The sequence below is a fragment of the Pseudomyrmex gracilis genome, unplaced genomic scaffold (genome assembly GCF_002006095.1).
Source record: "Pseudomyrmex gracilis isolate BER0280 unplaced genomic scaffold, ASM200609v1 scaffold_57, whole genome shotgun sequence".
In the NCBI taxonomy this organism is placed as follows: domain Eukaryota; kingdom Metazoa; phylum Arthropoda; class Insecta; order Hymenoptera; family Formicidae; genus Pseudomyrmex; species Pseudomyrmex gracilis.
Window position 1 is genome coordinate 128,645 of NW_018020641.1, and position 13,002 is coordinate 141,646.

General features: G+C 35.9%; 1 protein-coding gene across 3 annotated transcripts in view; it reads left to right on the forward strand.

Moving 5' to 3' along the window:
• LOC109853956 (nucleobindin-2) overlaps nt 1-8,504 on the forward strand; it is a 56,060-nt gene extending 47,556 nt beyond the window's left edge. Inside the window, exons 1-11 of one of the 3 annotated variants that reach the window (XM_020426563.1) lie at nt 4,021-4,262; nt 5,037-5,172; nt 5,252-5,359; nt 5,425-5,646; nt 5,734-5,839; nt 5,998-6,074; nt 6,197-6,299; nt 6,466-6,646; nt 6,745-6,904; nt 7,373-7,420; nt 7,522-8,504. In XM_020426563.1, coding sequence (XP_020282152.1) covers nt 5,044-5,172; nt 5,252-5,359; nt 5,425-5,646; nt 5,734-5,839; nt 5,998-6,074; nt 6,197-6,299; nt 6,466-6,646; nt 6,745-6,904; nt 7,373-7,420; nt 7,522-8,082 — 1,695 coding nt within the window. In that variant the 5' untranslated portion in view covers nt 4,021-4,262; nt 5,037-5,043 and the 3' untranslated portion in view covers nt 8,083-8,504. Of the gene's footprint in view, nt 1-4,020; nt 4,263-5,036; nt 5,173-5,251; nt 5,360-5,424; nt 5,647-5,733; nt 5,840-5,997; nt 6,075-6,196; nt 6,300-6,465; nt 6,647-6,744; nt 6,905-7,372; nt 7,421-7,521 lie in introns of those variants that run through there. The other 2 variants (XM_020426565.1, XM_020426564.1) reach the window with 2 other exon arrangements.
• Nucleotides 8,505-13,002: the final 4,498 nt, after the last annotated feature.

Below are 13,002 nucleotides of genomic sequence, written 5' to 3' on the forward strand. Positions count from 1 at the left end.
TTTTAATGGTGAGGTCACAGGAGGTGTCCGCACTGGTGGATTATCTTTTAAAAAACACCGATGACAAATTCCTTCTCGATTCTCAAAACTCTCGCTTGATTTATTGAAAAATGAAAAATGTGCGAATACACTTTTCAAAGTGACAACGAGGTTTCCCCGAAAGGAGCCATTCTTTTTGACGTTCTTTATCCGCCAAATTCCGCAATGCGGAGATGAGTAGCGGTAAAAAAAAAAAAAAAAAGTTGAAACCTTCGCTTGTGGATCCTCACGAAACAGGACACAAGTGGATATATACGCCGTTCCCGCGCGGTAGGTGGTCCAATGAGTGGAGGATGAAGTCGGCATCGTCGGCGGTCGCATCAGCCCGATGTGCGCCACTCTCTTTCTCGAAGGGGCGCGTTTTTCGAAAGAGGTGAGAGGGACGCGCGGAAAGAACGCGGAGGAAGAACGAGATGATGACCGGGAATGAGGGGAATAACAGAAGATAGGCTGTCTGAGACGGGGAATGAACGTCGGCCGATCAGACCAAATCGCGAGCGTTTCCGGTGACTGCACAATTTCGCGAGTCGAGGACGAAGAGCAAGCGACGTGATTATGCGGGAAAAGACAAAAGAAGCGAAATTGGTCAGCGGTCAGCGGTGGGTGGCAGGAAGAAAGAGGACAGGGGGTCGCTTTGGGGGAGGGGAGGACGTCAGGTATGGGACGAAGGTCGTTAGCTCTAAGAAAAATTAGTCGTTTGGTAGAGCCCTGCCCCACCAAAGAGATGGGTCAATCAGATACGAAAACACTTGTCGGGACGAGCGGTCGGCGAGGTAACAGGGACTACAAAAGATTGTAGACACAGGTATACTCTCCTAATGACTGGCTTAGGAATTCAAACCTTGAAGAGACCCGCTGTGGATGAGAGTGCACGGGAGGAAGCAGAGTGGCTTCCTCGTGTCATTTCGAATTCGGAACAGGAGAGATATGCGCGTGTGTGTGTGTGTGTGTGCGGAGATTCGCCTCTTCGGTGCACCGGCGGGGGGTCCGACGCTCTCACTCAAGAGCTCAAACTAATAAGGACTTTTACGGCCCCCACAGCGGCATTCTGTTTTCTGCGCTTATCAAGCGCATTATTTACAGAACCGCGATAAGACGGAGTAAGCAAATATTTCAGGTGATTAAGATCACGCTTGACGTGTGATGCTGGATACCTTATATGGATTACTATTATAAGAGATGCTGTATATATATATATATATATATATATATGGATTTTTGGGCAAAAATTATTTCTCTTAATAAACGAGTAAACACGAGGAAGATCTTTTTTGGATTCAGATGTAAAAATTCAAAGAGTACACTGAGAAAAAAAAGTTGTTGAAGTAACAAAATAGTATTTGCTTCAACTATATGCAGCGGTCACGGGTTGTCAATGAAATATTGATTAATGTAAGAAGATATCATGTTTCAATAGATATAATAATTAGGTTAGGTTATACCGAAAGACAATTTAGTTATTTTAACAAAATTATAATCTGCTTAAATACAGATAACTTTGAATGTACAACACAATAGGACAACACAATATTTTGTCTGCTTGTAAAAATAAGCAGTTTGATTAGGTGAAATACTTAGTACAAAGAAATTCAGATTATATTCAATTAAAGTAAATAAGAAGTGCCTATTTCATCTTTTTTAACAATATCTTTTATTTGAAATTATCACAACTTATGTTCGACAAAACAATTCATGGTTTAGTGAATTAAATAACTTCATTACCACTATTGTTAATTCAACTTATACGAATTTATTATCTTTATTACCATATGCTTGAATTGAAAACACAAGTATTTCAGATAACAAACTGAAACTCAATTAAACGCATTTAGTTCAGTTAATAGTATTTTTTTCTCAGTGTAGAGATGTATGACGGGCTGAACCAGTTTGCGAGGTGTTTTGACGTGATACACATTTATATTGGTCCCAAACGTTTCGATTTAATTTTAAATCATCTCTTCAGTGGGAACTAAAAATAAATACAATATTTTCGAAACGTAGAAAAAAGTAACGCAATGAAACTTGTAATCGGTAATCATTTCTCTTTTATTTCTCCTTCTCCATCTTTTTTATATATATATTTTTTTTTATATTTCATGCTTGTTAAGTATCCGAAAATATTTGTATGAGAAATTGTAGCATGAGTGGTTCTCCAGGTGTGAGCACTATTAATGATCATTTGAAACTTCCTGAAATCCCCTGATAAGATAGGTTTTTTTTAAAAGGAATTTAAATCCTCTCGGCAGTCCAAAGAATGTCACAGCAATTTTCGCGGTGGATTGGTTCTGGCTATTGTCGAAAAACGGAACACGGGTGTTCGAAAGTGACGACATTTAGCTAAAGCCAAGTGGAGAATCGTGTCCAGTGCAAGGTTTCCGATCATTCAGAGGCGTGGTCGTAAACTTTTAGTGGTTGGCTCGCGTATATATGTTTCGAGATATACTACCTTCTTGCCCTTTGCGGCGGTTCATTCGTTCGCTATCGATACATGTCGGGCTTTCTCTTCTTCTTTTTTTTTTTTTTTCATCACTCACCGTCAATCTCTCTCTCATTCTCTGTGCGAGAGAGACACTCTGTTCCTTTTCCGGTTACCAGCGCGAGAAACACACCGGACCTACTTGCCGCCCAAATCAAGATAGAGCAGCCAGCCTATAAAACATAAATGGGGTTATTGGCCCGAGCCTTTAAGTCCGGTAATAGATTTTCACTTTGCCGCGGCACACCGCACGTTTTAGCACGTTGCTCTCTTCTCGCAAATTTTAATGTATGTTTTTTTTTTTCATTACCGGATTTTTAACCGGCTCGATCGTCGAATTTTATGGCCGACTTTTACAGCGTCGGTTTTAATTACTCGAACCCCGTTCTTTCTTCTCGTAAAAGAGAAAAACAATGCTTTAATTGTTTCTTTTTGTTTTATTTGTAATTATTTGCAATCGCGCGTTGCGGAACATCTAGATCTTTCTTCGTTAAATTTTGTTTTGCGAGGAACATCGATACTATTTATTGACGATGCTCGGTGTAATCGAAGTCCAGTTTGATAACTTCTTCGCAAACTTGCGAAGTAGACGGTAGGAAGATAGCCATCAGCGTTTGTTAGTACGTTTATTTGTATGAGCTACACGTCCGCGCGACTACATCTGGCACTCGGCCAGTATAACTATCGAGCTGCGAATCGAAACAGCCGTAATTATCTGTGTTTACGTGACACTCGTAAAGCGCGAAACGCGTTAACGCGGCACATAATTTTTCAGAAAAAGCTAAATAATCCATTCTCGCTTTAATTACGAAATTCTTTCTTTACACGTCAAAATTGAAAACTTTAACAATACCAAATTACAGATTTTTATATTTATTTGATTCGTTTTAACACGTAACTTACATAAAACTTACATATCTGTCATTGATACACTCAAATAATTAATTACTTGAATATGCAATGTATGTGCGCGATAACAAGAGTCTTGAAGACAAAAAAAATTGTGCATTGATTAATATTACGACAGAGCTTGCTGTGTCGTCACAATCTGAGCGCGCGAAATGTCAGCTGCTCTGTGGATTATTCGTGACCTTTAAATCGTTTATAAACGTAAAAATACACATGTTTTACAGCCTCGTTATTTTCGTATCAAAAACTTTTGCTTTACCACGCGCGATTCCGCAAAAATTCCTGTTATTAAAATATTTTCCGAGAGATTTTTGAGCCATTTTGTGCGAAAAAGAAACAATCTAACATTGAAACGGTAAATATTGTTTTAAATTTAAGTTTTGCAAAAAATAGAATAGAAAAATCATTTGGTATTGTAGTTTATACATATTTTGTGTCGCGTGGATTTATTTTTTGTGCGTTTACATCGTAACACAATTCGATCCAATATCTGACTCGTGTGTGAACGGAGTCAGCTGACACCATCTACCGAACGTAACGAGTAACTACCCGTTGTTCGCAGCGCGCGGTCGGCATTCCTGTCATCGTACAATACACGTATATATTACATTTAAAGAAACGTGGCCAATTGGAATTGGAGATTCTAAATACGCGTTGTTTGAGCTTTTCACGCCTTCTTTCCCGTTGTAATTGCGCTGTCAGCAAGTGCTGGTTGCGCGATCGGGTTGACACTCGGTTCGTTGATCAGTCTGCTTTTGCCGTTTGTTTGACGAAGTATCCACTAATCCAATATAGAGCCACACAGCGCCATTGGAACGTATGTTGCAACTACATTGACGTAAGTCTGATTGTTGAAAATTCTCAGAAATTTGTTAATTTCCTTTAATATCTGCCTTTGCCAGTCTTTGTCATCTAAATTTCAAAACGACTGTCGTTCCGGAAAACTCCGGAATCTATTGCTCCGAATTGATCATCGTTTTTTTCATGTGCAACTTTCACTTTTTTTTTTGAAATTCTACACAGATCTTTCTTTTCATCGTTCACATATGACCTTGTTTGCGCGTGCTTTTTTCACATCTGTGTTAAACATATTTTTTAAATTCACGATCGTGTTTGTATACATAGGCTAGTATTGTATTCATATAGTCGAATATTATATTTAAGGTCGCGTTTTTGAGATGCTCTTTAGCCAATCAAACAACTCATACAACATGTTAAGATTAAAACGATCTCAAAAATAACATCGGACCATGAATACCGATCGGTAGAAACGGTATTATTGTTTTTCTTCGTCATATGTATACAGACATGTAATAGAAATATACAATAACGTGTTATTTGAAAGACTAGAATAAAGCAAACATGTGCGAAGCGAAAAGTGTTGAATAGGTTTTGTTTTGTGAAAAAATTGTATGATAATTTATATGACAAAAAGAAAAGAAAATAAACTGTACGTAAAAATAAAAAAGTATCATATATTTATCTAATTAAATACGTATTACACAAATGAGAAAGAGATAAACAGTTATATACGTTTTTTATTTGAACAAAAAGTTTGTATAATAGAAAAAGACAGATTTTTGACATTCGTTAGGATTTTTGTTCTGATTAGTTCCAGAATGCAGTACCTTTTGCCGTTACTTTTGGTAGTTTTAACAATACAAACATCAACCGCACCTCCAGTTACGCAACAAAAGAAGGATGGAGAACATAAAGACAATGAGAACGAGGTCGAGGAGATCGAGGAGGTAGGATATTTTGAGAATAATGTCATTGATCTTTTTAATTTCTATTGTTGATTGCACACAAAACTTTTTTTGGCTGCAGGCAAACGCTTTGGAATATCATAGATACTTGAAGGAAGTTGTTGAAGCTTTAGAAAGTGATGCGGACTTTCGATCAAAGTTGGAGAAAGCTGACGAAAAGGACATACGTGTAAGCATTACATTTAATTTATTTATATTTACAATTTTTATTGTATATTTATGATATTTATGCAGACGGGCAAGATAGCGCACGAGCTGCAATTCGTCGATCACAAGATCAGAACAAAGCTAGACGAATTGAAACGAGAAGAGTTAGAAAGACTGAGACATCTTGCTACCAAGGAACATAATTTGATGAACGGGTTGGATCTTGATCATTTGAAGATTGCTGAGCATTTGGATCATTCCAACTCGCACACGTTTGAGATAGATGATTTAAAGAAGTTGATTGCCAAGGTTTACGCATTTGAAAACAAAATTATTCAGAATAATCAAGTTTTAACAGTTAAAAAATAATTCAAAATTATTATTAAAAAATTGCAGACTACCAAGGATCTGGAGGAAGCTGACAAACGAAGACGTCAGGAGTTCAAGGAATACGAAATGCGAAAGAAGTTCGAGGAAGAGCAAAAGATGAAGGGTAATACCGGTAACAAAACGTAACATTTCTAGGCTTGCTTATTTACTTAAATGTATAACAGTAATTATCATTATTTATTGCGAGGACTAATAAATGAAAAAATTACGATGCGTTGTGTTTGAGTCGCATTTGTCATTTCTTGAGTTAACAAATTGTATTTTTGGAAGGTATGAAGGAGGAAGAGAGGAAAAAATACGAAGAAGAGTTAGAAGAGATGAAGAAAAAGCACAAGGATCACAAACCTGTAAGTTAAGCTTATTAAAATATGGATATATGTATGTAGCATATAACATATGAATCGATGTATATGTATAAATATTTGTTTTTATACTACACTTTTCTTGATAAGTAATATCATGTGTGCAGTTGCATCATCCTGGTAGTAAGCAACAATTGGAAGAAGTATGGGAAAAGCAGGATCATATGGAAAGTCAAGAATTCGATCCTAGAACGTTCTTCTTTCTTCACGGTACAAAAAGAACTGTTTTTTTATTATCAATATTTTGATAACTTTGTTATTGAGATAAAAAAAGATTTAAAAGTTTGATTTTTCTATATATATATAAAGTATGATTTCTATATAATGTGTGCGTGTGTATGTGTTTACATGATTAAAATTAATTGAACTGATTTAGATCTGGATGGCAATGGGTTTTGGGATCAGGACGAAGTGAAAGCTCTGTTTCTAAAGGAATTAGATAAACTTTACTCCGAAGGAGCTCCCGAAGACGATATTTATGAGAGACGCGAAGAAATGGAGAGAATGAGGGAACACGTGTTTAAAGAAGCTGATCTTAATCATGACGGTCTTATAAGGTATAGAAATTGTTGGAATTTATCGTCAAAAATATATTTTATAAATTGAGTATCACAGAATCAACAAAGAATCACACGTCGTGAATATTTTATTGCAGTTATGAAGAGTTTTTGGAACAGACAAAAAAACCAGATTTCACCCAAGATGAAGGATGGCAAGGATTGGATGAACAACAAATTTATACTCAGCAAGAGTACGACGCTTACATACAGCGCAGGCAAGAAGAAATACACAAAATGAAAATCGCCAAAGGAATGGTAAGTACACAGTTATCACGTATAATTATGAATGAATGCAGAATTTTGTTATTGAGTAGAAATACAATTAAAAAGATGTAAATCTTAGAAATTTAGTTGTATTGTAGAATAATACCGTTTAAAAATTAATATTGAATTTAGTTTCTTACATTAGACTTTACAAAAATGCGTGTAAGAATTGAAATGTAATCTTGATGATTTTGTTTCTTGCTTTCATACACATTCTTTTTTTGATAGCATGTTTGATGTAAAGTTAGAAGACGCTGTGTATATTGTTTCTTTAACTGAGTAGATAAACACAAGAGTTTTACTTACTAGCACGATATAAATATACTTGATATAATCGATATGAATCGATTGCAAGTACAATCTTGTGTGAACTTGACTATCACTTCGACTGCAAGGTCGTTTTATTGTAGCGATTAGGGTAATTAACTTAGCTTGTGCACTTTTTGTTGATATTGTTAGTTACCACCATCCCATGAAACTGCACATCTACCTGTCCAACACGAACAGGTAAGCAGAAACTGCAACATAGTGAATGACATTTTTGTAAATTGATTGTTTTTGACAAACTTATAGTTATTTTTTTCCATCATATCTTATTGTCATTACAGTTCCCACCGTATCAGCAACCGATACAGCCGCAACAATTTCAGCAGCAAGTACATCCTCAACAACAGTATCCAGGACAGATACCGCAACAACCAGTAGTCGGTCATGTACCGCAGCAATATCTGGGTCAAGTGCCACAGCAACACGTTTATCAACCTCAAGTTCCATCACAGCAACCTCATCCCGGGCAAATTCCACAACAGCAGTATCAGCAGCCGCAACAAATGCAGCAACAGCAAATGCAGCAACAACAGCTACATCAGCAGTTCCAAGCTCAGGCTCAACTACAATATCAAAACCAGCCTCAGCACACTCAGCAACAGTTCCAAGGCCAGCCTCAGCACGCTCAGCAACAGTTCCAAGGCCAACCTCAGCAAGTTCAGCAACAAGCGCAACAACAACAACTAACGCAGAATCAAGTTCCACAGAATACTCAGAATAACATTTCATCGAATGGTCAGGGAAGTGTACAAAATAGCCAGAATCTTCCACAGCAACAAGATCCGAAGTCTTCTCAGAAACAAATTAACCAAAATATTATACCAGAAGTACAGAAGGTATAAATAACGTCAGCCGGAATAATTAGTATAATTATTTCTGCATTTCTTTGCAGACTGTTAATTGAACTATTAATTGAAAATAAAATAACTTTCTTGAATGGGTTTTCGCATGTGAAGAGTACGAATACGAACATGTAAGGTTTTCTTTAAAGTTTCATATTAGAAAAGAATCATTTTCTATGTGAGCTGAAAAGTTTTTTTTCATTTCTTATAAAACTCGTGCAACAAATAAGTGCGATCAAAAGATTTTTTAGATTATTAGAACATATTTAATTCAATATACTTAATAATTTTACGTGTAAGATTGCTGATTATTTTCACAAAAATGTTTTTCTTTTTTAAAGTTAAAAGATAAGAGTCATTTATATGTACGAAATCATCTGCTGAATATTATTGTTTATAAATAAAATGTTTTCCGAAAATTATATCTGTTCGAATACCAACTCGCTTTTGCTTGCAAATATCATATCTAACACTCTAAAATCCACTGATCCCATGAACAATTGCATTTGTCTTAAGCAAAAAAAAAGATAGATTCCTCAATTCTTACTAATTCCTCATCAGAAAAAATTGAGTTTTACTAAACACACGTATGTGTGTGTTTGAGTGAGAAATTAGTAAGGAACATTGTGTTGAAGGAAGAGGTGATAGAAAAAACACATCTTTCGTTTCTCATATTTATTTGTTATTGCATACTGTTTATGTTAGTATATTACTTAGGTATATGTGCCAAGTAGCAACTTAAATGTATGATTGCGTGATTCATCTGTTTGTTCCACCCGTCAAGCGCGCGGATAGGGTAGGTAGGTAGATGGGTAGGATAGGGTAGGGTAGGGTAGGTAAGGTAGGGCAAGGTAGGTAGGTAAGGTAAGGTAGATAAGGTAGGTAGGTAGATAGGGTAGGTAGGTAGGTAGGTAGGTAATGTAACTTGCTTAATCCACTATATATAAGGTGTATTTATAAGTATAGCGCATACCTCGGTAGAACGTCATCTTACGAGCTAATCGGTAATAAATAAAAGTTGGGCTTGGGGCCGGGCTTGGGAAAGTTTGGAAAGGAAAAACGCGTTTTAATAAGAGGGCGAACGATTTTGCGTTTCTGCGTCCGTGACTAAAGCAAATCGCGCGCGAAGCAGCACGTCTTCGCGAACATTGTTTTCGAAGAAAATCGGGATCGAACGTCGTTTCACGAGTCGTCGTCACGGCTACATCTCGCGTTGTCACGCGCATTGATTTTCTTATTTTTTTTTTTATTTTTTTATTTTTTTTTAATAATCTATCGGTACGGGCGACTTATCCAACAAATTGGGCTACCTACTGAAAAGAAATACTTGCCTGTGTGCTTCTTTTACATTTTCTTCTTAAACGCGGAAACTAAAAATGATAGTAACTCTATAAAATATTGCCGTTCGCCGTTTTCGTCGCACTCGTCGTGTGCGACGATCGAGTTTTATAATCGATAATAATGCGATTCCATCAGCACTGTCTCGATTAAACTATTAAAGACTATATTTCCAATATTTCTTACGATATATATGAGAAATAATAAATATATATACACATATTTTATTAACTTAATATAGTTATTTAGCAGAAAAATTAAGATAAAATTGTTTTCTAATAAACTCTATATATAGAATATTATATTCATTTAATTCATAATCTATGTTAAAAAATTTATTAGAATTTTGTCATTTTTAATAAACCTTTAAATCAGAATATTAATAAATATGCGCTTAATAAACAGCTTAAATTCTTAAATAGAGTTCTAACAAACTTTTCACATTTATCATGTAAATATTAAAAAAGATAGTCTTTATTTAGATTAGAAGCAGAATTGCTAATATGTGCGACTGCGATCTATCACTTTGACGTTTGGAGTGCAAGAAAAACGTAGATTTGTCGTCGCGAGTGAAATCACTCTGTGAAAGAAAAACCTATTGTTTGAATCACTCTGATGTAGTTTGTAAATTTTTAATCTGCCAAACACATGTCGCACCTTTCATTTTCACAGTTGAATCGAGGCAATGCTGAAGAGGCATTTAAGAGCTCACCAGCAATGTCTGGGCAATTGTCAAAAATACTTTCGAAAAAAAAAAAAACGATTTTTTTCTCATCGAAAGAAGCCCGTTCACGGTACGCTCTCTCTCTCTCTCAGTGCCTCCAACAAGGCGAAAGAATCGAAATAAAATCCGGATCTTAGGCTACTTAAAGGGAAGGTCTCAACGAGAACTCTTCGAGAAATAAATATGTTACACGTTACAGTGATAACGATGAACCTTGTCGTACATGCTGCTCCTTCTCTATTTACAGTAAAGACAAACAATCTCGTGTATCCCCTTGCTCTCTCGGCTTCTTGGAAAGTGTATGATGTACATGTGTATCATCCGCATTGTCTTGTATATCCGTGTGTCTTTGTATTTTTTTTTTGTGTAGTTGTGTCTATATATAATATATGTATATATGTGTGTGTTACTCGGGCTCGTGTGCGATTAAATAACCGGGCTCTGAAAAAGTGTGCAATCCTATTGCTCGACTAATAGTTCTCGCAAAATGAAAGAATGCCACATCTAGGTTGTCCCTTAAACGTTAGCTATAGTAGAGAAACGGAAACGCGGTGTGTATGTTTGCGCAATTCCGACGACGCGCGTCATGCGGAAAAATTATAAACTCGCGCAATCGAACTACTTCGCGTACATACGTAATGTTTCGACAATTCTGGCGTAATTATGCCAGCCTGAGCTGGCTTCTCCAACAAGAAACGTCGTCGTCGATTTCGCGTTCTGTAAACTAGTCGTAAATCGTGTGTACGGAGACTACTTTATGCTCTGTTTATAGTCGGCTGTCGCTGTTCGCTATGCAAGTCAATTTCTCGCAGCTTTTATTTTTTTTTTCCTCTTATCACTCAATACCGCGGCAATAACGACGATCAAAGAAAAGATTTCGCACATGTGTGGTGGAACGAAAGATCTCGCCGATCGATTTTTTTTTTGTTTTTTTGTTTTTTTTGTATTGCGTGTGAACTCCTAGACCACTCATTTCGCATAGTCGCGCAATATTTTGTAATTTTCAGTTCTTGATTATCTCTCTCTCTCTTTCTCTCTTTATGTAAAATATTCTTATATTAAATCTGATCGTTTTATGTACGAAATCTAATTAGATGGTTTTAAATTCTTTCTTTTGTTTTAAATAATCTAAAATTTGCGTAATATAAAACATGATTTACTCGAGAAGAGAAACCAAATCGAGAGACGAAATGTTATCCAATACGAACATCGATAAACGAGAACACGCGAACTGAAAATAAAATTGGCTCTTTTAAAAGGTGGCGCCAGAGTTACACACGTTCGTCTTTGTTTTTGTCGGCCCGATAAAAACCCTACGAACTACTATTTTCTCGATTCTAAAACTGTCAGCCTTTAGTTCGCCTAGCGCAAAATTCTGCCCGTGAACATTTGGTTTTCGTTCTCGACGACGTTCGGAAAAAAGAACCGCGGCCTTTATCTCACTTTATCTCTCTCTCTCTCTCTCTCTCTCTCTCTCGCGCACGCGCTCTCTTTCTCTCTTTCTCTCTCTCTTTCTCACTTTCGCAAATAAACGCATTCAGCCTCAAGTGTAATCCTACAGCGTCAATATATCAATTTTTTATATATATATATTTATATATAATATACTTTTTTCTCATATATATATTCACTTTGTGTTCTATATCAATAATAGCGTATTAGATGCTTTTTTTTGTTCACTTATGTCTTAAGTATGTAATATAGGTATTCTTTTTTTTCACCATCTGTTCACAGATACATATATGTATATATCAAAATGTGTGGAAACAACACGAAAGGGTCCTCTCGAAATAGCCGTTCTCCGTTCTGTTGATCAGCTGTTCCTTTTTCACCTGTTTTTTTTTTTTTTTTCTTGAACGCTCTTTCCTCTTATTTAAAGTACGTTGACTTTATTTCCTTTGCCGGAAAACCAAAAAGGAAAACATCTCGAGAACATGCCATTCAGGGTATTACCTGTGTGGGTTGATCCAAAACACAAATTTTGTCGGGTAGTTTTGTTGCTTCGGACATTCACTCTGACACGCATACAGAGTTTGTAGACATGTTGCGTTTCGACATAGAAAACTTCGCAGGATAATTGGAGATATTTCGCTCGTTACACGTTTTTGAAAATAATTTGACTTAACATTACGGAAATAATTTTTTTTTTTTTTTTTATAAGAACACAATTCGAGACCATGATAAAACAAAAATTTATTGAAACTTTCATCTATAAATTACTGTCTAAACATTGGTCAACAAAGTGATAAAACACAATTTGATCTCTCTTAAATAAATATTAAGGAGAATAAATACAAATGAAAACCAAACATAAAAATGAATCCTTCTCTTTCTAAAGTTACAAATTCAACGTTACTGATTGCTTAAATTAATAATCGGAAACAGAAATAATAAATATAAATATGAAGTATAAATAAAAAAAAAACATATATGTATAAACAAAGATATAAAATAGTATTAAGAACAACTATACAGAGCGTTATCACTCTTACGCAACGTTATCTACAAACGTAATCTCACAGATTAATACATTCAGCAGAATTTCGAATGACTTTTCTTGTCGCTTAGTCAAGTGGTCACGGTCTACGGGACACTTAAAATTTTTTTTGGAAGGCACTTACTACTTTTTTTCTTTTTTATACAATATTTAATTTTAAACTCTTCCGCGCATTCGCTCTCTCTTCTCCACGCTCTCGCGACCTTATATTCTCTCTCTCTCTCTCTCTCTCTTTCTCGCTTTCTCATCCTCTTTTTTTTTGCGTATTAATTTTGTTTTACGAAATTGGGTTGCGCTCCCCTAACGAATTTTATTTTTCCCGTTTGCGTAACCCTTTACTTTTCGACCCCCCACCCCTTTC